The sequence below is a fragment of the Amphiprion ocellaris genome, chromosome 1, assembly GCF_022539595.1.
Source record: "Amphiprion ocellaris isolate individual 3 ecotype Okinawa chromosome 1, ASM2253959v1, whole genome shotgun sequence".
Classification (NCBI taxonomy): Eukaryota; Metazoa; Chordata; class Actinopteri; family Pomacentridae; genus Amphiprion; species Amphiprion ocellaris.
In genome coordinates, this window is record NC_072766.1 from 8,088,818 (window position 1) to 8,114,088 (window position 25,271).

General features: G+C 41.3%; 1 protein-coding gene across 1 annotated transcript; it reads right to left on the minus strand.

Moving 5' to 3' along the window:
* Positions 1 to 18,629: 18,629 nt before the first annotated feature.
* Positions 18,630 to 23,767, minus strand: si:dkey-56m19.5 (fibrous sheath CABYR-binding protein). The gene is made up of 2 exons (XM_023265019.3): positions 23,575 to 23,767; positions 18,630 to 21,016 (listed from the first exon to the last, which is right to left on the minus strand). The coding sequence occupies exon 2, from the start codon at positions 21,006 to 21,008 to the stop codon at positions 19,200 to 19,202; it is 1,809 nt and encodes a 602-aa protein (XP_023120787.2). The 5' UTR covers positions 21,009 to 21,016; positions 23,575 to 23,767; the 3' UTR covers positions 18,630 to 19,199.
* Between the last annotated feature and the right edge of the window lie 1,504 nt (positions 23,768 to 25,271).

A 25,271-nucleotide genomic window follows, 5' to 3' on the forward strand; every position in this document is an offset into this window, starting at 1 on the left:
CATCTGTCTCTCTGCATCCATGCTTTATCAAGACCTCAGCTTCCAGGCTCAGCTTGGAACTGCTGCTTTATCTTGAAGCCACAGCAGAGGCCCAACAATGGATGTGTGTGCGTGTCTGTGTGTGTTCGGGGCAGTTGGAGGGAGGGGGTGGTCGTTAATGCTAAAATCAATCAGTAAATCAGAGGCAAAGCCTGCAGAAGGGCTGCACTGCCAACAATGATTCTTGCTGGAAGCTTCTAGCAATAAAGACAGAGAAAGAGGGGGGAGGGAAGTGGATGAGTCAGCGTAGGGAAAGGAAGGAAACTGCACAGCAAAGGTGGCAGATTGATGCTCATATCTCTCGCAAGGACGAAGGCTGTATTCGCCCTTGTCTCACCCTGTCATTGGATAAAAGGTTTGTGTTTAACGAACACATTATTAACAGTACGAGAGAGCAGCAAGAGGCAAAGGCATGCAGAGGTTGAGGGTGATGTCTTCTGATAGCTCATGGCTGTTAGTTTGAACCAATTACCTGGCTGGGATCCAACTGGTTCACCTCCTCATGAGGCCCAGGCTGAATTAAAACCGGCCTGCCCGCGCAGAGCAGAGTATTCAGTGTGTTTGCTGGGAGACTGCAGGAGGCCGACATACTTTAAACCTCTCAGGGGTCTGCTGAGGGCCTCTCCATTCTTCTTGTAAACAGATGGAGCTGTGACTGCACTCTAAAATGTAACACCTGTGCTTTCTTATGTTATATGCGCCAATTTTGCTCATGTTTCGGTGTCCTGTTGATTGGACTAATGTAATCGGACCGATGTGCTCGATTCGGGATGAAAGAGCTCTAAAATTAAGCTCTCGAGTGAAGCAGACTTGTTGCCCAACTTAACAGTGACAGCTCAGCAATGCACATGTGCAGTATACAGGAGAAATCTGAAAGTGTGCACGCAGGAGATTTAAAACTCTAAGTTAAATATACTGGTGTATTTCAAATTGTCAACTACAGTTTCATTAATGTTTCCAGGAACATTTTGGCAGGCCACATTTAGCATCATTAGTGCAAAGTTGACACTCAGTGTATGCTCCTGCTAACATCAGCTAATATTATAGCAAAAATTAAAATGCGTATGGCCATCTTGAGCTTAAAATACCAATGTAGAGTGTAAAACAAGAGCTTCAATGTCCACACACGTTTATCCTCAGAAAAGACTAGAGCGGTTTATTGTATTTAATATAGTGAACATTGCATATGTATTTCCAAGTAAACAAATATATAAATGCAAAAGTTATGCTAACATAAAAGAAATACAAACTTACATGACATAGAACGAGTTCATCTCGCATATTTGACATATTCTTTGACAAGGTTTCTGGCCACTCCTTGATGTGATGATGGTGTTTGTTCTGTTTTGTCATTCAAGATTGCTGCTAAGTTCACTAAACGGACAACTTTATAATAATAATAATAATATTAAACTTCATTTCTGTACCACCCAACGTTACAAGTTGCTTCATAAAAGAAAACTTAACACCTCAACCTGGATCTCTTTCAGCTTTTTCACTGCTGTTTATGAAATCTTAAAGTCTCAAAAGAGGATTTTTGGCAGCCCACTCCCAGATTTAAATGAGTGAGGTAAGTATTTTTGTTTTTGATTTTCTCTTTAGCAAAAGTAAAAATCCCACCCTGATTTAATACATGTGACATGTAGCTCTTTGACCTTTCAGCTATTGCACAGAAAGTATTGTGTTTCTACTGTATATACAGTGTAATGTCCCTGTTTTATGTGTTATTGCCATTGGATAATGTTCCAGTCTGCTATTTTGTCCCTTTCCAGTTGTTTTTGTTTCTCTTTGAGTGATGAGTGAAGTAAGTGAATGTGATCTTTAAACAATGTGATGCACTTACAAGCAGCAAGAACAATGTTTTGTGCAGAAAATAGTTTAACTGCTTTTCCTCTCAGTCAGGCACACGATCTCCTGGTAGTGATGCAGACCGTTTCTATGGTGACGTCGTCCAGTTTTTCTTAACAACGATGATTGTGTACTTTAATCTTCTAAGTGTATTTGGTAAGCATAACATCATTTCTTCTCCAGTGAATATAAAAAGTCTTTGCATGGACAAGTTTAGCTTTTCAATGCAGTCTTTGTTTATGCCTGCAGCGCACAGATGTGACTGCAGTACTCACTGCAATGGCATCTGAATCTGGTAGGTCTTTTAAAGTTATTAAATCATATTTCTTTTAATTGTATAGTTTGTTTTTGCAAACAATCACTTGTTCTTGCAGTAAGTAGTCTGAATGGCACTTAAATAAAAATTAAAGCTAAAGAATTGCTCAGGTAAGTCACACTAACTATATAAGTTAGCAGCACTTGGAAAAAATAAGTTCACTTATCATTGTTTTACATTGCACCAGTCTAAACTAAAGTTATTTTAAAGATACTACAGTCAAACTCACTTTCCTTTTTCAAAGCAACCAGTTTTCTAAAGATTTTTTAATAAGTTGAGCTTGCCAGGTTTTACAGTGTAAGGATTACATGTGCACAATGCATGTAGAGCCCTGTGGAAATCAAGGAAATACTAAAACAACGATCTGGTCACCAAACAACCAGACAGTACTTATAAAACCATATAAATGAAAAACTTCAGGATAATTAGTCTCACAGTAAAATGAGTTGCCTGTTAAGGAAAGATATTTTGTTTTTTTGCAACAGTACATTTTGCATGTAACTAAATTAGTCATACATGTGCAATTCATAAGCCAAGATGTCTTTCATTGCACACCTAATATACATTTTCCCGATGGTCTACAGGATCTGTGATTTACAGTACAGACTTGACAGCAGTGCAGTTTGAACAAGCCAGAATAAGTGAGGGTGGACTTGTCCAGGCTGCCAGGCCTTCATATTTAGATTCTTTCCAGATGCATTGTCAGTGAATTTATGTAACATGGGACATATAGGACAGTTGGAATCCAGTCCACCATCAGAGGAAGAAATATACACTTGACCTCTCCCAAAACTGGAAGGTATTTGACAACCAGCCTACCTCCATTCTCATTATATTCAGTATAAATACAGGGGACACATGCACACATACACTCATGTATTTGAGCTACAGTTGAACTTTTTAGAATGAATCTCATTTTTCTTTCTGGTTTAGTGATGGCAGTTTACTTTTTTTTGGGTTCCATCAACTTTCAAGGTACACTTTGTCAATTTAAACTGGTATTCCAAAATTTGGTTTACAGCCATTTTAGCACTGAGCATCTGGTCTCATGACATCCACGTTCCTTAAAAATGTTGTGCTGTAACTCAGTCATTGTATTATTCAAGGAAAATTGCAGAGTAAAGACAGTAAGTCTAATGACAATATCATGTTTTATATTTTGCATTTGGGTAAAGCAAGTAAATCTGGAAAACTCAAGTTGGCTTTAAATAAAATTAAGTGGCAGCAATTCAAACTTTTAATTTGAAAGTAATCATGATTTGAGTGCATCTGTCTTAAAACTGTGGCATCAATATTACTTGCTAACTCAATTTGGGTAAACTTAATTCAGTTGGATGTCACCTAATGAAACAATTCATTCAAACTGGACCAACAATACTCTTTTTTTCAGTATACAAGCCAGGAGGAGAAACTAAGGGGTGTGTCTGTGCTGCTTTCCCAACTTCGTAATACCAACCTACAGCTTATAGTGAGTTAGATCATTTGAGCTTGAACTGTTGACAAAGGCCTCTCTGTGGAGACATCAATAATGAAAAAAGTTGTAAATCTGTAAACTGTGGAGTTGAGTTCGTGTTTCTCAGCTTATTGTGATCTAAATACCCTGATTGTGAGTCAAGTGGGACTGAGCAGAGAAAACGACTCATAGTTTGTGACAACCATCTACGTATAACGCAGATCATGAATATCACTTTAGAAAAAGCCATTACGAGTTTCTGTTTGTGATTAGTGTCAAATGGATGGAAATATACAGCATGTAATGCAGAAAGTTTGGGCAAAATGTACAAATGTAAACACCCTAAGAGCATTACACCCACAGAACCAATCCAGACATGCATGGTTCCGTGTGTTTGCATGAAGTGCATCTGTGCGATGGAAATGGGCAACAGTACAACATATTTTACATGCAGGCCAGCAATATGACGGCATGATCTTGATAGATTGCACTGGTATTTTGAATGAGTGAGAACATGAGAGAGGCAGAAAACATCAATATTTCTTTTGAGATCTGAAACACTGGGGACTTGCAGGTCTGGTATGTCACGAAAGAAAAGCATTTGTATGAATCAAAACATTACAGATGGCAGAATTCCATTTAGCTTTCCAGTTTTAGGGCCGTGCTCTTGTTCATGCTGGCTCACTACCACGCTATAGAGTCTTGTCTTTTTGTTTTGTTTTGTTTTTTATGGTCTGTGCACATGTACCATCTATTCGTCTACATTTACGTTCCATTAGCAGCTCAGGCCTTTAGAGAGTCTGGAAGCAGGCACATCCAGATGGGGTCAGAGATTCAGTCCCCCCTGCAGGACCTGGGTGTCACATTACACTCTTAAAACGCACACACACACTTCTAAGTCCATGCAGCCTCACAGGAGATGAACAAGGTATACACAGGCAGCTGAATAACTGTGATATAAAGTCTGCAAAATGCCTGAATAATCAATCATAAATCTCCCCTACATCTTGTTCCAATATTTACATTTTTGATACGCAGGTGATGCTCATGTCTCCCAACTGATCTATTTTCTCAGGTCTGTGTGGACAGGTTCTGTAACAGTATTATATGTGATAGTGTGTCAGCTGATTTCTAGCGTATCATTTACCTCTGAGGTGCACAAACGTGCTCCAGAGCACATTCTCCAGGTGCCATTCCTATCTCTGTCGTCGCGCTTTGACATTCTCATCATCGTTCAGATCAGCCGGAAACAAGGCAGCTGGAATTCCACTCTGGGATGAAGCATAACGTTTTTCACTGCAGCCCCATCTATGTATATCTCATGTTTATGCCTTTGTGTTTGTCAAATATAGTTTGGTGCAAGTGAGATAAAGAATTTTCTTATCACTACAGATGGTTGTCAGTTCCTGTGAATGTCAGAGGAGATACAAACTGTTGTAAAAAGAATTTCTGCAGAAATGATGTCTTTCTCATCACACGGAAAAGAAAACTCCATCAATGTGAACCCCACAAACGCGTTGGGTGACTTTCTGTCTCCATTCATTTTTCATGGTGAGCCTTAATGAGGACCGCCTGTTTAGTGTAGCAATGACAGCGGAAAGCACGAAGACTGAGAACTATGTCAGCAATGTGAGCACTTTATGGGAGTTCCAGGTGGCGTTTGTGAACTGTGTGTAATTTGCATGATGGATATTCTTTTAGTTCTGCAGCCTCTCGTGTTGGTTTTGGTTTCATTTATTCTTCGGGCAAACTTGATAGCTCACCGTTATGGATTCAGAGGGGGTTTTGTGTGCGAAAGAGAAAGGCTGTGTGAGAGGGAGGGATGTGCTCCACAGGGGAGTGTTTATGAAGAGGAGATGTTCAGGGTGAATTCCTCAGATAAGTGACATGGCCTCTTGCTGTTCTGGATGAAGGAAAGCGCAGTACACCCCAGGCTGTATATGGTTAACCGCAGAGACACACACATACACAAACTGTAGCCCTCGGACAGAGAGTGCGCAGTGATACACATCTACCACTATAAGATCAATATCTAATAATCATCCTTGTAGTAAACAACATAAGTGCTCGGCTGCCTGCTTCTTTTTTTTTTTTTAACATTGCAGGATTCTAGGAAGACTGTGGAAAATGTGTCATTTATAACGAATGGCACCAGCACTCCAAGGTCAAAATCCCCCACATATGAGCACACACACACACACACACCTACACACACACACACACACATACACACACAGGGAGTGGGTAAATCAGCTGCATGGGGCCCTATACATGGTGTCAGGCTCAGTTCAGATCACAGCATTGTTCAGATTCCTGCCTGTAATTATACTGGCAGGTCGGATTCAGCTTTATATCTTTTATCCACAAACCGGGGAGGATGGTGCTGATCATAATCAAATCGTTTTCTTTTCACCACACGATCACACACGGCAGACTACAGAGAACTGTCAGCTCATGAGAGGAAAAGCAGAGGCGCCTCCATATGCTGCACTGTGGTTGTTTTAAAAGCAAAACAGAGCATAAATATTCCCTCTGCTGTGCATTTTCTAAGTTTGTGTGTGGGTGTATATGTGAGTTTATGTGCCCACATGTGCGGGTGCATGTAGGCATTTAGAGGGCCGTGTTTGTGCCTGAGTGAATGTTTGTGCCTCGCTTGTGTCAGCAGGCCAGGAGATACTCCGACCACAGAGAAACTACAGAGGCCCATAAACGCAGCAGTGTGCCTTGGCAGAGTGGAGGAGGAGGAGACAGAGAGAGGGAAATGAAGGGGTAACCTCAACAGGGGATTGTAACAAATATGTAGAGTCTAATCCTCTCATTAGACAGCAGGGGGTGTGTGGTGCAATCAGATTCAAGTGGAGTAGTTGCGCTGCCATGTCAGGGAGTCTGAGGCCTGGCAGAGGACTGGAGAAGATGTCTGTAGCTGTAAGAATATTATCTAATGCAGACGCACACAAACACACACAACAGTTTGGTTTTATTTAGCCAAATAGTTCACATTTGGTGATATATGAAATGGAAAAGCAACAGATACAGACTTGCAAACACTGTAAAACAAACATGATGACAAGGAAGCCTGAGCTGTTGGCTCACTTCTTACCCTCTCTATAACCATGTGTATTTTTCTCATTTTACACAACACATCTATCACAATCTCCAGACTGGCTTCTAGACTCAGCTTTGGCCGACCATCCTTGCTATATTCAGCTCCTGTGCAACCAGGGATAATCACAGATTTTGCAGTTACCAGTAGTCAGACTTTGAAATATTTTGACGGGGGCCAGTTTCTCATCTAACTCAAAATATTCCTTAAAATGTTACAGCCAAGGAGCCATGTTGGTGCTTTTGTTCTCCAGTAGTCTTCAAAAGAGACACTTTTGTCCTCCAGTTCCAGAGTTCTCTGTCCTCCTCTGCTGTCTACAATCTCTGTCTGCCCTCCCTCTCACACTACAGGCCTCCCCCTCCTCCCCCTTCACCTCTTACAGGCACGCTTTGAAGAAAAACACAGGACGTCTGATCTCAAAGGAGTGTTTTACATTCCATTTTCTGCAGCAGCCTGTGTCCTCTGCTTTGAACAGTGGAACATTGTTTGTAGACTTTCCAACAATAAGATCTTATTAACAGTTAAGAGGGCTAATTAGCTGTAATCTCATATTAGTGTGATCTTAGACAACGTATGTGTAAAATTCCAAACCCACGTCTTTTTGCGCACATGTAATCTTACCATTCTCCCTAAACCTCTGTGTTCAATAAGCAACGCTATGAGGGTCAGAAGATAGTCAGACGCTTGTTCTTGTGGCTGTATATGAAGGATAAATCTTTGTTGTTTTTTTTGGAAAGGATCTTATTGGGAACCTTTCTGGGAGGTTGCCTCTTTAGGGCTACATGCATGGATGGATGCAAACACACACACCTGAACACATGCAGCGCAGCTCTCCTCCCACCTCACTCGCTCTCTTCTTTCCCTTGAGCATCAGCTGAGTTGGCTTTCTTGTTAAATAGTGCCAGGGAAGCTGTTCCTTCCTTTCGTCTGAATGTCAGCAGTAGTTTGGCGTGATGGTGGGTCCTGACCTGCTTTGCTTTGACACTTCTCAATCAGAAATGCACAGCAGTGGTGGATCTGGGTCATGTCCCGGTGTCCAGAGCTGAGTTACTTTGCTGGCTCTACCTGTTCCAGCCACCGGATGAGCTGGTTTGCCACTAGACAGAGCAGAAAAGTCTTATTCTTTACATAATCCTGTCATTCCTCCAATCGTCTTTCTTTGTCAATGACCATCGTCTCTATATTAGAACCTCATTTTTCTACTTTCACTGTCAGTATTCGCTCTTGACACTCTTGGCACAATTATGAGAAGAAATTAGTTGTATCTACGTATGTCTTGCTCTTACCAGGCTTACCATCTCATTACATGTATGTTGTCTTTTGACATGGGTATTGGCTCCTCTGTCAAAATGTTCACAGCTACCTTGTCAGTACATGTCTCTTTAGAAAAGAATAACTGAGCTGAAAGTCTATTTATTCATGCCTTTGTGTCTGTCCTATCTAACCTTCTCATTTCACAGGATACATTCTCTTTGTGATGCAATGGCCTACATACACAGTAAAAATCCAATGTTTCTGTAACACACAGAGCGAACTTACTGCTTTTACTTTTTCTTCTTGTCCACACAGTATAATTCAGAACACTTTTTATAATGTCTCGGCAACCAGATTTTCTCTGATACACAAAACATCAGATTTTTTTATTTTCTGGTTTACGACTTTTGTAGATTTGAATCCCATTTCACAAAAACTGTAAAAAAAAGAAAAAATTACTAGCAGGAAGTGCACCATGAGGTTATTTCTTCTCACATTTATATAGACAAATTTCAATTGTCCAAACAAACAGCATCCTTACAAGCCATACGTGCATCACAAATGTATCTGCAAAGGACCCTTGCCTTCGAACCATTAACGATTCCCTCTGAACTAATCACAGGGTTTAACACTGAATTAAGTTACTTTTGTTAACGTGACCTGATTCCTCTTTAAAACAACATCATGATTGACAAGAAAATACATTACTGGACTCATGTCAATGGTTGCTATGACTTAGATTATGGAAAATCAACGCTGAAATGATTACCTGCCTTCCATACAACAAAGGAAAGTCTGTGGAGAGTTTTAACTCTATAAATCTCTTCATTCATCCATTCATCTTAGTTGAGTCCACTAATTTTTTGTATGACATTTTTAAATGGAGAAACCCAGCGGAGTCTCACGGAGTGGGACAAAAGAGGTGATGTGTAACATTAGAGGGCCATAGACCTGCTTCAGTCAGGGGCACATGGTTACACATTTCAACCACACCAGAGGCTTGTCAAGCGTTCGCAAACCTTACATGGAAGTTTATTGATTTTACATGCAACAGTGGTGAGAGGCAGTGTGACAAGTTAACTATAGGGTTAAATTTTCAGAATATTAAAAATGCATAGCAGAAAATGAGGAAGATGCTGTAACAAAACACAAAAACAGAGCTCTTTTTTAAAATTCATTTTGCAATTTTTAGTTTATCCAGTATTTCTTTAAGTTAAGTAGGAAACAAACAATAGCAAGAAACAGCTGTAGAACTTCAGCTCAAAAGGCAATCTGTAATCCATTAACTGAAGGTGTCAAAACCGTTGTGACACTGTGTTGCATCAGGGTGTGCTAGGTTTTGTCTAAACCCTAAACCAACTGTTTCTATAAAGCAACAGTGGGATCACCATGTTTCACAAAAGCCTGGGGAGTTTTTGAGTCGCCTTTCGGTCTTTCTGCAGGGTCTTTCTCACATGTTGCTTCAGGTTTTCAAGTGTGTGTGCTGAGGACAAAGCAGTATGGAGCTGCCAGTGCCTGTGGTGGACATATGGCAGTGCCATGGGCCTGGGGCACTGCAGGGGGTGGAGGCACCAGGCAGAGAGAGAGAGAGAGAAAGAGAGAGTGTGTGTGTGTGTGTGTTGGGATGGATCTATGACCAAGCTAAGGGATTTAATGAGGCGTGCAAGGGGTCAGTGACAAAAGGAGTTCCCGGCACTTGTCCAGTGATTCTCTGTATAGGAGGGGCCAGATTGAAGTCCTTGTTACTTTAATACAATAAGACCCCACCCATCCCACACTTCCCATCTCAGCTCTTTGTCCTTCACTTTTCTCTTTCATATTCACATGTGCAAGAATGCAGGCACCAAAAATACTTTTAATGAGCAAGTAAACAGACGGTTTAATGTCTAAAACTTAGAAGATTAACTACATGAAGCAGCATAAGGGTGAAAAGACTCAATTTAGTTGTATGTGTTAGGGGTGGGGTGTGTTTATATGTGTTTCTGCCGTGTATCCAGGCTGGAGGGATTCCTTTTTTATGAGTCCTTTCTCATTCTGAAAACAGCAGCTGGAATTTTATCTTGTCTACAAAATGAGCATACATGGAATGTCCATCTTCAGCAAAAGAAAAAGTAAATGAATGGTATATATGGTGATCTATAGGGACTTGCCTTAACATGGCATAATTCACATGGAGCCTTGCTGGATGGAAATGCTAGTGTTTTACAAATGATCATTATTTTCTGTGGGACAAAAATGTTCTCCGTGTCCCTGTTTATGGTTATGGTAGTAAAATTTTAATTCTCAAAAACTGCTGAGATTGTTGTTGGCTTTAATAGGTTAGAAATGCTCACTTGTCACTAATCTGAATGAAAATGATTCTTTCCTATTCTCTCTCTCTCTCTGCATTTCTCCCTCTCCCTCTTTGTTTACATAGCTGGACGTGAAAAGCTGGGATGATGATCTGCCTCAACGCTTTAGCCTCCTCCACAGTTAGATAAATGTTGACAGGACAAAACCAAAGGAATACAAAGAACACTCTGCAGCTAACGTAAAACAATGCTCAGGTTCATTTGGATATGCATGCATTCAGTATACAAGATATTGAGTCATGCATTTTTCTCTTACTTTTTTCTTTTTTGCAAGCTCAGTTGTAATTATTCTGGAATGCATTTATTGGGCCTTTCTCTGCAGCCCTCTGCAGACACTTCTCAACCGTTGTGGTAAAACACTATTGTGCAACTGTGTGAAGTCAGTTGAGCTTTTGAAGGATTTTGCCAAAGCACTAAAGAAAACTGTTAAAATAAAGCTAACAAGTTAGAATGTTTAGTAAAATCCTGAAGAGTATAACCATCATTTAAGGTCCTCTGGCCTTTTCATATAGGTCTGTGACTGCTGCTCATGTGCCTACAGCAGCTGGACTGTAGGTGACAGATGCTTTAAGCTGCTATTTCTAGTTGGCTGCTATGAAAAGTTCTTTTAGCATCTACCTGCCATAGAGCAATCTGTAAGCATCTAACATACTAGTCTCTGTTGGAGTCAAAGATGTGGTAAGGTGTGTGGAGAGGGAAGCACAGAGAGCATGCATTGGGGATAAATACGTTTTTCTGGAACACGGAAAATATAATCTGTAATTTTCATACTTTTACAGATTGCTAAATATAGTTTACATGTACATTTTACCTTAACTTTGAACTCAGTAATATTTGTGTGTGTGTGTGTGTGTGGGAGTGAGTTATCAGTGGGGGTTGTAGAAGAACGTGGCATTTCAAGCTGTCATACCAGTCAGTCAGTCGCCTTTTCAGCTGGCCTGTAATAATGCTATCCTGTGCTGCAGCATTACATCTCCTCTGGCTTCCTGTTAGGTTGGGAGCTTGTTGTCTTCACCATTTAGTTGTAGATGACAACAATGGTGTCAATTTGATACCAAATGGGAGCAACACATTCCCGTGTCAGATTTAGTTAGACTCTGAGTGTAAGCTTTAGAGGATCTGTAATAGCAGCTACACAGGCAGGTTCGTGTTCAGTCTGCCATTCAGCTGGTCAGTCAAGCAGCTGACAGGCCAACTGCTCTGTCAAGCTGTCAATCATTCAGAAGGTTTGTAGGAGGTGGAAATGGTGGATGTCAACAGCATAAGAGGAAATCAGAGGACAGAGATGTTGTGTATAGCATGCAACAAAGGTGTCCAACCTGTTCATGATCCGTGCTGCTTAATCATCCTTAGATGTTTATGAGTAGCAAGTAGTAGGAGTCACTTATGCCAAGACTATTCTGCAGCATGTTAAAAAATGTCTGCTATAGGGGAAAACACTGGGGATTGTTTGTATTTCGTTAAACCCAGTTACAATCATTTTGGAATACAGCAACGGTGTCCCCTCACAATAGGATTCTTTTGGTGGAACATTTGCATGCCGGGAGGTGTGCACCGTAATTAAAATTGCTAATCCACTGGGAAAACTAGCAGGGCTGCCTTGTCTGCATTGTCCAAATCCTCAGCAAATACGCAGTGTGGTAGGTTGGTAGTCTGGAGGTTGTTGTTTCATGTAGCGAAGGCGGTTTCAAAACGGTAGCATGTAGATAGCAAAGGGGAGGAGAAAACGGTGTGAAATGTGTCGCCACTGGCAGATTTATACCCACAGCTTTTATCCAGTGAGTCAGACTAAGTAGTATGAGACAAAAAACAGGAATCTGGACAGACTTTTACTGAGTTTAATGGGCTTCCAGCGTTGGCACTGACTGAACGCTGTCATTCAGTGTTAATCACTGATGAATAATTACATACGAACTGAATTTGCAGGAGGCAGGACTTGTCTGTGTGTGTGCATGTGTGTGTGTGTGTGTGTGTGTGTGTGTGTGTGTCGTAACAGAACATCCTGCCTGAATAGGTTTCAGATGGATGTTATCAGAGCTGACTACTCTGCTTGGAAGTGGTCTGCAGTCTCTTTCTGTAAGACATGCAAACACACATGCACACACACGCACACTAAAACAATCTTCATCTCAAACTTAATACACAGTTTTAGTTCTGAAACATTTCTGTTAAGACTTGAAGACTGACTAAAATGTCTACGTAAAGACAGGTCAGAGAGCAACGTTCTGCTCCAGCAAGTTGGAAAACACCTTAAATGTGAACCCCTGCAGGCTCCTCCTGAGAGTCAAGCTATCAGTTTGTCTCTCTCCATCTGTTTCTGTCTTCCTGAAAATTGAATGTATGTCCAAACATACAGTAAAGCCCTGTGTTTGTCCCTGCGACTTTCTCCCTGTCCACCCTCTACCTTTTACTCAGTGTGTTTTGTCCTTGCCCTAACCCTGCTGTCTTCTAACTGCCAGAGGTCATTTCATTTCATGTATAAATAATTCACCAGGGGCCATGCAGCCAGTGTACAGTGGCTGTCTTAAACAAGCAGCAGCTTTGATTTAGCTCTGTCTGTCACCAGAGGCACAACGAAGGTCATCTCTCCCCAATGGACTCTCCTCTGCAGCCATGGTGGCTGGCGCTGAAACAATTTACAGCTGGAATTTTATTACAAAGGAGCAAACTTTATTAGTATATATTTTTATATAAAAATAGAACTGCCAAGACTGCTGTCTGCATTTATATTTTCATCCCCCTCAGCCCTCCCTTTTTATTATTTTTTTAAATGGGCTAATGTGAGGGATTAAGTAAAGAGAAACATCAATTCCAATGCTGTGGAGAGTAGCTTACTCCAGGGGAAGGCTAAAGGAGCTAAATGGAGGAATGAATTTTTCACTTTGTGTTTTCCTTGAAACCCACAGTGCCTGGAGGCATGAAGGTGACTGCACACAGAATAAGTTTCCACCTCTAATCTAAAACACACACTCCGCTTACACACTCCCTGTAAGCAACCTCTCCACCAGTGACTAAGCTGAGATAACTGGTAGAAGTTATTGTTCAGTGCGAAGCTCTGTTGCTTTATTTGTTTCAAGGGAACAATAACACACATGACTGTCAACTAGTGCATGTGATAAATACATGTATTTATCCTAGCATGCTAGCACATTAGTATACTAGCATAGCACACTTGAATCTCCAGGTGAACTCCCTCGAACGTTTGGATTTTAAAAATCAATATCTCTGGTCCTGCTTCATCAGTTTTGATCGTTTCTACAAATAGCCCATTATGAGTCAAGCAATGTTAAACATTAAATTGATGGAACACTCCTTTAAGAATATATTGGCAGTTACAATTTGTATTTAAGAAAGAACTCATCTATGCAATGTGTTGTCCAATGTGTTTACAGCTGCATCCAAAGGCCACTCTTACCTCTTCACTTCCACACATCTTCTCATTCAGAAAGTTGGAAATTGTGGTGCACTTTTCCCACAATGACAAGTCAAAATGTCTCCTCTAAAAAGTGTCTATTGTATCCAAATTTCAAAGAATGATGGATGTAGCAGTTGTGGATGCCATCTCAACTTTCACTTTGGTGCTGCCCAGCAAACACTGCAACACTGAAGAGTTGCTGCGCACTGAAAATCTCAGCAGGGGTTGAGCCAAGATGAAAACTGAGATGGCATCCACCCTGCTTCATTTTGTTATATCAAGGCCTAAACAGGTTTCTTAAAAGAGTTGCTTGTTTTGTACCAAACTAGCTGATTTAACACAGCAACTTTCCTGTGTGTGTGGGTGTGTGTGTGTGTGTGTGGTTGTGTGTCCTTAAATCTTCTGGTTGTTCTGCTTGGTACAGAGAAATATATATGGTTGTGCCTGAGAAACCACAAGCCTTTAGCCTATATGTTTACGCAGATACACGGGCTCTAATGTTCACATTTACCCCTTTACTCTCTCTCTGTCACAGACACAGTAAAATGGGCAGCAGTAAAGTGCTCACTCAGCACAGCAGCTGCATCAGCAGAGTGAAACAGAATAGAAAGCACTGTCTTTGTGTGTGTGTGTGTGTGTGTGTGTGTGTGTGTGTGTGTGTGTGTGTGTGTGTGTGTGTGTGTGTGTGTGGTTGAGAGCAAAAAAGCGCGCATGTGTGAGGAGTTAAGGGTGATGGGATCTCTGAGCAGACAAAGGGGAATCACTGGTGCTCTCAGCATCCATTAGACAAACCCTATGGATCAATATTGATCCTTACTACCACCAAAGTCTGTCTAATAGGCTTCTGGCCGCCCTGATACAATGACAGCATTAGCGCACATGTCCAGATGGATGGATTCGAGGGTGGGAGGATGAACCAGCAGCCAGAACAAGAGAGAGAGATAAAGACGCAAATGATGAGAGCAGGCAGTAATGTTGATAATATGCACATGACAGACAGTTAGAGTGTGAGAGAGAAAGGGAGAGAAGTGAAGCCAGGCAGAAAAACAGAAAAATCTTAGTTTGCTTGTGTCAGCAGGAGATGAATCCATATCAAACGCTCTCTGCTGCTCTTTCAGTCTGTCAGTTACTCAGTGCATCTGCTCCTGACCGACCGTTTTAGAGAACATGAAGGGAAAGAGAGGAAGTCTCTTTACAGCCATAATAATGAGCGCATTAGAGTCGGTTTGTGGGTGTCAGTCTGGGGAAGAGATTAAGTGAAAAGGGAAGAGTGAACTGTTTGTTTTTGTCTTGCATGTGTTTTCCTGTCTGTACTTCTGCTCTGACACCCTCATGTTTGAATAATAAATAGTGATCAGCTGTTGCTGTAATTTGGCCACCTGACTCTTATTATCTACTCAGGCAGCTGAGAGGATGGAACGAGGGAGAGATTATCTCTCAGATCAGAGAGCATTTCCAAAGTCTGAGCAGTCTTCTCTCACGCTCTCACATCCTTTCCCTTTTGTTATTTTAATCATAAAGAAAGATGAAACTGAAAGATTCCTTCATTCCTTCATGAACTATGGCAGTACAGAGTGCAGATCTGTCTTCAGTTTGGACAGGAAAACTTTATCATTTTGTGCCATTGTTGACAGTACAGTATTATTCACCCTCAGAATTTGGATACTCAAATAAATTAGTGGCGAGTAGTGCCACATCCATGGTGGAGTGCAACACTACATTATCTCAAGTCGTCTTCGTCTTTCAGTGCGACTTTTAGGTACTTGCATTTTATTTGAGTACATCTACTCTACTGCATTTCAGAGAGGTATTGTACTTTTCACTGTTCTGTATTTATCTACCAGATTTGATTACTTGTTGCTTTCCAGTTGATTCATAAACAAACAGATGAAAAGTGCATAAATTGTAATGCACTGTTAAAGATCAAGCCTCTAGTGTTCATTTTGAATGGAAGTATTTTCACGAGTGTATTGCTACTTTTACTTAAGTTAAAAATGCCAATTAGCGAGTGATTTTAGACACAGCAGCTCAGGAATACTTCAGATTTAACAGGTTGTATTTAATTGATTTAATATAAACATAGGCTTAGTTGCGTAGTCCTACTGTATACTTGTAAACTTGTAGTTATACTATATATCTGTTGAGTTATTGATGAAGATGATGCTGACTCATTAGTGCATGGTTGTGTTACAAGTGAAGAGTCTGTTGTTTTAATTAAGAACTGTAGGAATATTCCAGAGGGTATTAGCTTTAAGTACTGCTAATTAATTCTCCTCGTATTTCTGATCCATAGACATACTTACATGTAAATGAGTGGATTCATTTAAAAGACTTCACAACCCAACAGTTATTTCTAGATCAGTTTCCTCGATATTCTGCCCAAAAGAAGAAAAAAATTTGCAAAACTTGACCCAGTGGTTCAGTGCCTCACACATTTCCTCATAATAAAGCCTTTGGATTTAGTTCACGTTTTTCCTTTTTGCTTCTCAGAGGCATCAGTTGGGGAGAGCTAAAGCCTGCAGGCTAGTCTTCACACAGGCAAAAAAAGAAGCTGAAACACAGTCTGAGCTTTGTGCAGGAGCTTGCATATAGAGCACATAGTGTTAGGGTAACCAGGCAGTGCAGCTGGCCTTTCACAACTATGCAACTTTAAAGCAGTGTTTAAATCAAGATCCAATGGACAAGGACCCTGTTCTCCTACACAAACACGAGAGAAAGAGGAGAGTGGACCAGATAAATGAGGAAATCGTGTGACTTCGGTATAGCGTTTCAGTAATGACAATGATAATTTTATCAAGAGTCAATAAAAATAAAAGAACAACTTATTCTGGTTTGAATACATGAATATGTTGTCATAGAAATAAAACAACTACTATGGTATTCAACTTTCTCCTAGATTTGGGAAGCTTCCTTTCATCCATATTTCCCATTTATACCTTTTAAAGGTAAATTAACAAGAGTCAGTTATATTTTTTCTGAACTGTCTCTTTCAGAAGCGGTCCTGCAAATGATGACAGCTCTTAGATGTAATCTATTATGTATTTGGAGATTTAAACTTACACAGGCCTGCTGTTTTTACTGAATAATGAACTGTGCATACAAGGCAGCAGATACATCTGTTATGAAATGTTGTGACTACAAGAAACATAAGATGTTACCTCAGTTACTTGAAAAAACAAAAAGGAAAAAAGACGGTTTCACTAACCCACTGAGCATTTGATTAACTTTAACATAAATCTGTTCACACAAACAAACCAAGTGTTTTACGAAACTGCTCCGCGAGAAAACAGAAAAACTCGCCTGTAAGTTTACCCTCTCTGCCCCCAAAACCCTCTCCGCAACATTCCTATCATAAATGTGCAGCGCTGGACTATTTTTTTAAAGAAACTAGAGAGACCTGGTATGCGGATGGACCCATTATGAAGCTCTTTCTATGGGAGTTTTTTGTAATCACTATCAGATCTCTTCTCATGCTCTGACCCATGGTCCAGTAGTTGTTTCAAGGTTGGATGACTGTACTCTAATGCTTCCCACCACCTCATACACACAAACGTATACTCACCCACCTCCCCACTGTCCACGCATGTACTCACAGACGCACAGAAACACAAACATCATTTAACTCCTTCTTGTGAATGTATGTGCATTAGCACCTGCGCGTCAAAGGCCCTCCGGCGTGACATTAGTGTGAGCAGCAGGCATGGCAACATTCTACAAGAAGGCCTCAGGTAGGTGTCAAAAATATGTTTACCTAATCCCAGATACAATTCAGCGATCCCCAATGCTTGTTCATTTGAATCTGTGAAATAGCCTGAAAATGTCTAGAAGAGGCTTGTCTTGCTTTCTTTTCCTCTGTGAAGCATCATAGCACTTGCTTTCATCCCACGACACTCTTCCCCTGCCCCCTCTTCCCTTTTTCTGCCTCCTGCAAGCATTCCTGCCCCTCCCCCTTCCCTCAGTTCCCCTTGCTGGTATGGATCTGTGAAATGTTAGCAGGGTGTGCTGCTGTGACATCGAGCCTCAGTGATAGGCATGGTGATGTGAAGGGTGCAGAGGTGAGGATTATCTTAAAACATAACCTGATTTATCTGGATACGGTAAAATCCTTTCGTCTGCCCAATTGCGTCGCTCAGGCTGTATGAAATAGCCAAGAGCAGTCCACCAACTATGTGACCTGCAGGTCGTTGCTCTCTGCAGACATCAATCACTAAACCCCAACCTAACCAAACTGATATGAGCTTTAGTGGCAGCGGATGTCAACAAGTGGTTTGACATTAACAGAGTTTTGTTGCTCTGCAAACAGTACTGCTCTGCTTCTCTTGCAAACATGGCAAGAAAATTCCTTGTCACTGGTGGATTTTATGCTTTGAAATTGAGTTGACCAACTCCTGATGACTTGGTTCTTATAAATTTATACTATGAATCTGAATTCTAAACTTTATTGCAGATCCAAAATTTCCAAAGATCGCAGACGACAGGTTGGTGATGCACCAGACATCTAGAATATTTCACATCTTAGGTTTAAATCCATAGAAAAACAGGAACCTAAGTCCACAAAAAGCTGGTGTACGAGTGTTTCATTTGGAATAATCATCGTATAAATTTAGTAAAGTATTAGATCATGCTTGTATTAGACAATAAAGATAAAAATGATTTTTAAAACCTAAAAGGTAGTTATGGTTCTTTACCTTCTAGCAATAGCGTTAACTATACATTGAGGGCTTAAAACTGGCTGGTTAATTAATTAAAAAACCTGATCCATAGCTTAAAGTATTGTAAATCCAAGTGCTACACACAATTGTGACCCACTTGATGCCGAGAGAATGCATGAAAAGAAAATAATATCACTGTAGACTATAACAATCTCTTTTTATTCTCTATTCTGAACAATCAGTTTAAAATTAAAAGTCCTCACAGGTACCATTATTATAAAAGGCCAAAACACGTGTCATGTCTCTGCATATAGTAATAGAAAGGATATATGAAATTCTAAATCAAATAATATACTAATAATGAATGCTTTTCCAATAAACCACTTTGTCATGTTATTCGACCTCACACGCAGACAGATTTATTTGTTTCATTCCTTAATATCATATTTACTGTCCATAGGTTCTTGCCATGCTGTCTAGCTTCACTGTCTGTCTGCACTCAAATTTCCAAACCCAAATCTCTTCTCTGCACTTTCATCACACTTACTATCAATTTCTGTCTGTCCGTCTCATTCTATCCTCAAGTGGTTGCGTTTCATTTTTTGGTTACTCAAGAGAAAACATCCTTTTGCCTGAGTTACCACTACAGACGTTACAGTGGTTACAGCATTTCAGAAAGCCTAGCTGTGTTTGTGATACCTTGATCGCTTTCTTGCACCATCGGGGGGATTAAACTGAATTCACACTGATTTGAAAGCTGGCTTCTGTTCAGACTGCCTGAGTGACTTCAGTGCTGAGACCCTCCACCATGTCTGAGACTGCATCGGGAACTTCCTGGACGTCCCCGCTCAGGTTCACGTCCTTTTTCAGTTCAAAGTCACTCTGCTCCTTGATAGGCGTCTCCTCGAGCTTTTCATTCCCATTAACACATTCCTCTGCCTGTGTGGCCACGGCAGCAGCAGCATCTCTGCACTCTCCATTCACAGCAGGTGGTGCATCGACTTCTGCTGCATCCGGTGTAAGAGAAGGGCTCTCTAATTCTCCATTTTCCATCTTGGTTTCTACCTCAGGCTCTGGGCAAGGCACCTCTTCGGCTGCCTTTTCTGGTTCCGCAGTAATTTCACTGGCAGAGACAGAATCTGAGACGACAATATCAGGGACAGGTTCTGCTGCTTCCGGCTCAGCTGCTGCCTCAGTGTTGGAGGCTTCAGTGGAGACGTCCTCTGCTGCAGCTTCCAAGATCTCACATGCTTCTGCTTCCACAGTCCCAAGTTCAGTAACATCAGATGTGACTTCTGTTACTTCTGGTTCACTTTCTTCTACTTGTTCCTCTGCTGGAGGTTTCACTGCCTCAGCATCTTGCTCAGCTTCTGGCTCTAGTGAATGTTGGACCTCTGCCTCTGGGGCTTGCTCTGGTTCAGGTTCTGGCTCTACCTTTATGGTCGGTTCTGGTTCCGGGGCAGACTCCAGCACTGGCACTGTTGCTGGCTCAGCCACTGGTTCAGGTTCAGAGGCAACAGCAGGTACCACTGCCTCCTCCACAGTGACTTCAGGCACAGTAACAGTCTCTGGTACAGGCTCTGGTTCTGGTTCTGGTTCTGGTTCTGGCTCTGGCTCCTGGTCCACAGGTGCTGCCTCTGTGCTGGCTACAACAATTTCTGGTTCTGGCACAGATTCTACGGCTACAGCAGGTTCTTCTACATGAGGTTCCTCAGTTGCAGATGCAGACTCGGGTTCAACTTCAACTGGAACAGGTTCTTCTGGTGCTGGAGCAGAGATTTCCTCTGTTTCTGCTGTGGTCACTGGGAGCTCTACTGGAACTTGTTCCTGTACTGCTTCTACTGCTGGAGCAGATTCCTCTGCTGCAACAACTGGCTCTTCTATTTCTGGAGCTGGTTCCTCTGCTGCTGTAGCTGGTTCCTCTGCTACAGGAGCTGCTTCCTCTGCTGCTGCAGCTTTTTCTTCTACAGCGGGAGCTGCTTCTACTGCTGCAGCCGGTTCCTGAGCAATAGGAGCTGCTTCCACTGCTGCTACAACTGCTTCTTCTGTTACTGGCGCTGCTTCCTCTGCTGCTGCAGCTTTTTCTTCTACAACGGGAGCTGCTTCTACTGCTGCAACCGGTTCCTGAGCAATAGGAGCTGCTTCCACTGCTGCTACAACTGCTTCTTCTGTTACTGGCGCTGCTTCCTCCGCTGCTGCAGCTTTTTCTTCTACAACAGGAGGTGTTTCCACTGCTGCTGCAACTGGTTCTTCAGCTGCTGGTGCTGCTTCCTCAACTGCTGATTCCTGTTTAGGAGCAGCCTCCTCTGTAACTGCAGCAGCCGGTTCTTCTGGAGGTGCAGATTTGGGTTCCTCTGGAGGTTTTGCAGCTTCAGTTTCTGCTGCCACTGCTGACACAGCAGTCTCCTCTACCACACTGTCTGCCTGAGCTGGCACCTCGGCTGCTGTGGGTGGGGCTCCATCTTCCACTTTAGCAGACTCTTCTGCACCAGCAGGTGTTGCTGCAGCCTCATCCTTCTTGTCTTTGGGGTCGCTGACATCATATCCTTTCCTTTTTCTGCTTAATTTGCCTCCCATGATGTCTCCTAGAAACAAACAAAAAAATTGTTTATTTAAGACTTTGTCTATAATCAAGAAAAAAATGTTTTGGAAAAATGCAATATATGTTGAAGTGTCTAATTTGCCTGGTCTGCAAGTCTTTGTAATGTGGGACAAAACCCATGCCAATACAAAGAAAACATGCACATTCCTTTCTTAAAGGACTCATGTGGCTGGTTTCAAAGCCAAGATAATCTGGATCTGAGGCAGCAGATCAAGTAAACAATACCACTCAAGCAAAGAGGTGATACCCTTAATTTACACATGCCTTTTTATTTAGATCATAATACATAGATAAGTTTAATCATGTCAACAATGGGTGTGTATTTTCTCATACTATGTTAATATTTCTTCTCTTTCATATATAGTACAATGGCAAAGCAAATAAGATATAGAAATGCATATTATATCTAAAAATATCTGGTATGTCTAATGAAGTGTCGTTCTACACAAGTCTGATGGAAACTTCAACAAAATACAATCAAATGAGTCACAATGGATTTCATGTTTGTATAAAATGCAGCAGAGCTTCAATGTAGTTGCTTCAAATGTAAAGCAGTTTTCACTTCAGTAGAGAAGTCTCTTGTCTAGAAGTGACCCAGAAGTTCAATTAGGAGACAGTTCTCTGCCAAACACAGTTTGGCTAGAAAACAAATGTTAATGCATGGGAACCTTACTGGGATCCGACAACCCCACAGACTCTCTACTCTTTCAGGAATGTCTGGGGAGGTCCAGTGCCAAATGTGCCCACAAGCCTGAGTTGCACATCTATGATGTAGATGCACAACTATTCCTCTGACAGTATGACTGGCTAGAAAGTATGCAGAGTAATGAGTTTCTCAACAAACGGAAACCATTCAGAGCCTGTAGAGTACAAAATGGGATCGACTGTAAGACCTGCGAATCAGTGCAAAACTGCAACATCAAAAGCTGACACATTCTGTGAATGGAACAGACATAGACGGTAGACATACAGTTCTTTGGGTTAAAGTGGCCTCTGTTGCGGTTGTAGAGGAAGTGTAGTGCAGTGATTGCCAAAGAATGTAGCTTCCATGACAGAATAGAGAACTGGAAGTTCAGCTTTAAGTTAGCAATTGCATTTCAGTGAACTCTGAGCAAACCAGCCCATTTTAAATAGAAACTGTCCAAAAGAGAATCCTTTAACAACAAGATCTGACAGAGATGATAGATGAGATTACATTTGTTTTAAATGCCACAGTCTCATGAGTTGGTTATCCTACAATACCATGCATGATAGCCTGAGTTTTTTTATATATATATATATATATATATATATATATATATATACACATATATAACAGGCATTACTTTCACCCAACAGGGCATAATGAGGGCACAGGTACGAACCATCCGGGAACTGTCCATAGTGCTGCAATGGAGCAATCAAGACAGGATGCACCACAAACCAGGCACGGATAGGCAGCATATCCATTACAGCCATTTACAGTCTAATAAGCTGCCCATTTGACAAAAAAAGAGACGTTACATCACCATAACATCTATTTAATTCTGCTTTGTGACCTGCTTCTACCTAATAACTATTTTTTTTTCATGGCTGATTTCTTTTTCGCCATTTTTTTTTTTTTTTTTTTTTTTTTTTTGCCAAACCCCTCTGGGTGGCTCCGGCCTTCCAATCAGACAAAGCCAAAAAAGAAAAAAAAATCCAGCTTGAGGAGAGAATTCAATATTTTACCAGCAAATCTCGACTTTAAAAATTCACAACGACGTCCAAGCTATTTCTGAGGGAGTATTGAAGACAAATAGGAGACTAGGCACCATTTTTGACGGTAGTATTGTGGGTAGATGAAGGAGACAAATGTGCGGTAGCATGTGCCGGCCGGTAACAAAGGATGGGGATTCCTCACCAGTAGCCCCTCAATGACAAAAGTAATGGGCTGGGCTAAGTTGGCAGCCAACACTGACGCTGAGCTGTACTGTGGTGTAGACTGCAGCCTACTATGCAGCTGAATTCAACTGTAGGCCCACGAACACTGGAGTGATACAGGCAGCAGAGGGGTCTCCATCCCCCATTTCAACCCACCCACTTCACACTGCTTCTCTCTGCTGCCTGGTTTTCTTTTTTGTTCACAAGCAGTTGAAAACCCTGCATTGAGAAGAGCGTGTAAAACCAAACGAAATTCGCCACGACAACGTGTTACTTCAATCTCAACTGTAACTTTGTTGTGCGCTTTCTGTGCGTAATCTTCTAGGGTTTTGATCGCCAATTTGAAAGGAGCGCTGCTGCCTCAAAAACCACCCAGTAACCGGTGCGAACTGGAAAAATCAAACAAATTTATATATTTTCTTTATAATGCCAGCATTTAAATGTAAGGTTTGCACAAGATTAGAAAGGCAAGGAGAGAGAACAATGGGGAAACTGCGAATCAGAGGCACCTTTCCCCCACTTCTTTCTTTCTTTCTTTCTTTCTTTCTTTCTACCTGTAACACATATCCCACACTGCATGCATGCTCCAGTTTCACAATAAAATATAATAATCAACAATAAACCAATGGTGGGACTGACCTGTGTTTCTAGAGAGGGATCAGTTCTTCTCCAATCTCCGGCTGGATGTGATAATGGAGGTAAACCTTTTGGAGTGACAGCTGCAGATTCCGCCCCTGCTCTCCGAGCTGCAGTCCGGGACTGTGTTGTAACCGAGGAGTGCTCCTCACAGTTTTCTAGACATCTGTCCCTATCACAGTCCAGCCAAACCCACGACTGCTCGCTCTGCAATCTACACCCTCCCCGGTCTTTAACCCCTCCTCTGCCTCACACACCCACTCCAGCGCATATTTCCCTGCTGTAGAAATACATCTGTGGGGACCGTAGGGTGTTTATGAACAGACCACCACTTATTATTACACCTTAGAACACTGCATTTTCCCCCTCTACTCTTGTTCAAATATAAAGGAAATAAAGGAAGTCATGTTTGTGCCCCCTCTTTCCTCCCACAGGAGTATTGCTGTAATATAAATTATGCATAAGAGGCATTATGTCAGTAAAAGCACTTGGGCATCATTGATTCAAGTGATTCCTTGATGCTTTTTTTCCCCTTCTGTTGTTGGTCAGCAGTATCACATGCATGCTCATCATCTGGAATCATGAAAAAAAACCTTAAAGGGATTCTAAATAAATTATAACCCAGGCAAAAATGAATGTACGTGACTGCAGAATGTTGCTGAACTCAGTAAGTCTTCTTAATCGTGTTACATTTTGAACATATAGAAACACACTATGTGGAGTGCTCATGTGTAAAATTAAAAACATGGTTTCTGGTCTTGTTAGGGGATGTATAAGGGACCAGATGTTCTCTCCAAATATTGTAAAGTATCCTGAAGCACTGTGCCTCTTTGCTATTTGCCTTCCAAGTGTTAATGGGGCACAGTTGGTCTGAGTGAGACTTAATGAAATTCAACAACTGCTCCGTCCAGATAAACATGCTGCTGGCTTTGACAGATTTCACATAAGCAGCGACACTCCAGGCTCCTGAAAACCACTGGTGACTATGTATTCATCACATAAAGGTGTACAAGATTTTTTTTTAATCTTATGCAACAATATGAGAAGTAATGTACAAGAAGTACGTAATTTCATCTAAGCTGCTGGTACACACTCAGCCAAAAAAGACTCACATTTCCTTCCCTGTGTAAAGAAAGGTGATTTCCATGACCGTTACAAAAACAGCTTTTTCTTTAGCATTTCTTCCGGTGAAACTGGAAGAAAGAAGCTGGAGTTTACACAACAATTGGACTGGTGATTTTCTTGCATCACTAAAAACTGCCCAACCTGCTATTTTATCTCAAATGACTTGAAAAGCAGCCAAACAGGTCGGTTTGTCCTGGATTAGGCCTAAAGGAAGCTGATTTTTAGTTTCACTTATTTGAAAGAGGTGTGATTAATTGACATAAGTATATAAAGATATGTGATATCAAAGCAGGGAATGTGTATCAAGGCATGTGAAAGTCAGGCTTTTCATTTTAATTGTATTTTATAGTCTTCTTTTTCATTCACTATTACAGAATTAAGAATATATTCCTTGCTAGATGGGATATATCCCACTGCTGTCATCGTTTAAAGGGACTTTTCTTTTTATTTTCTTTATTGTTTCCTCTTTTACTCCTTTATTGTTCCCATGTAGGGATCTTTAAGTAAATACATTTTTACTGATATTTTACAGAATTAAACCCTAACAGAGTTCCTATTATTGAGGACACAGCTCC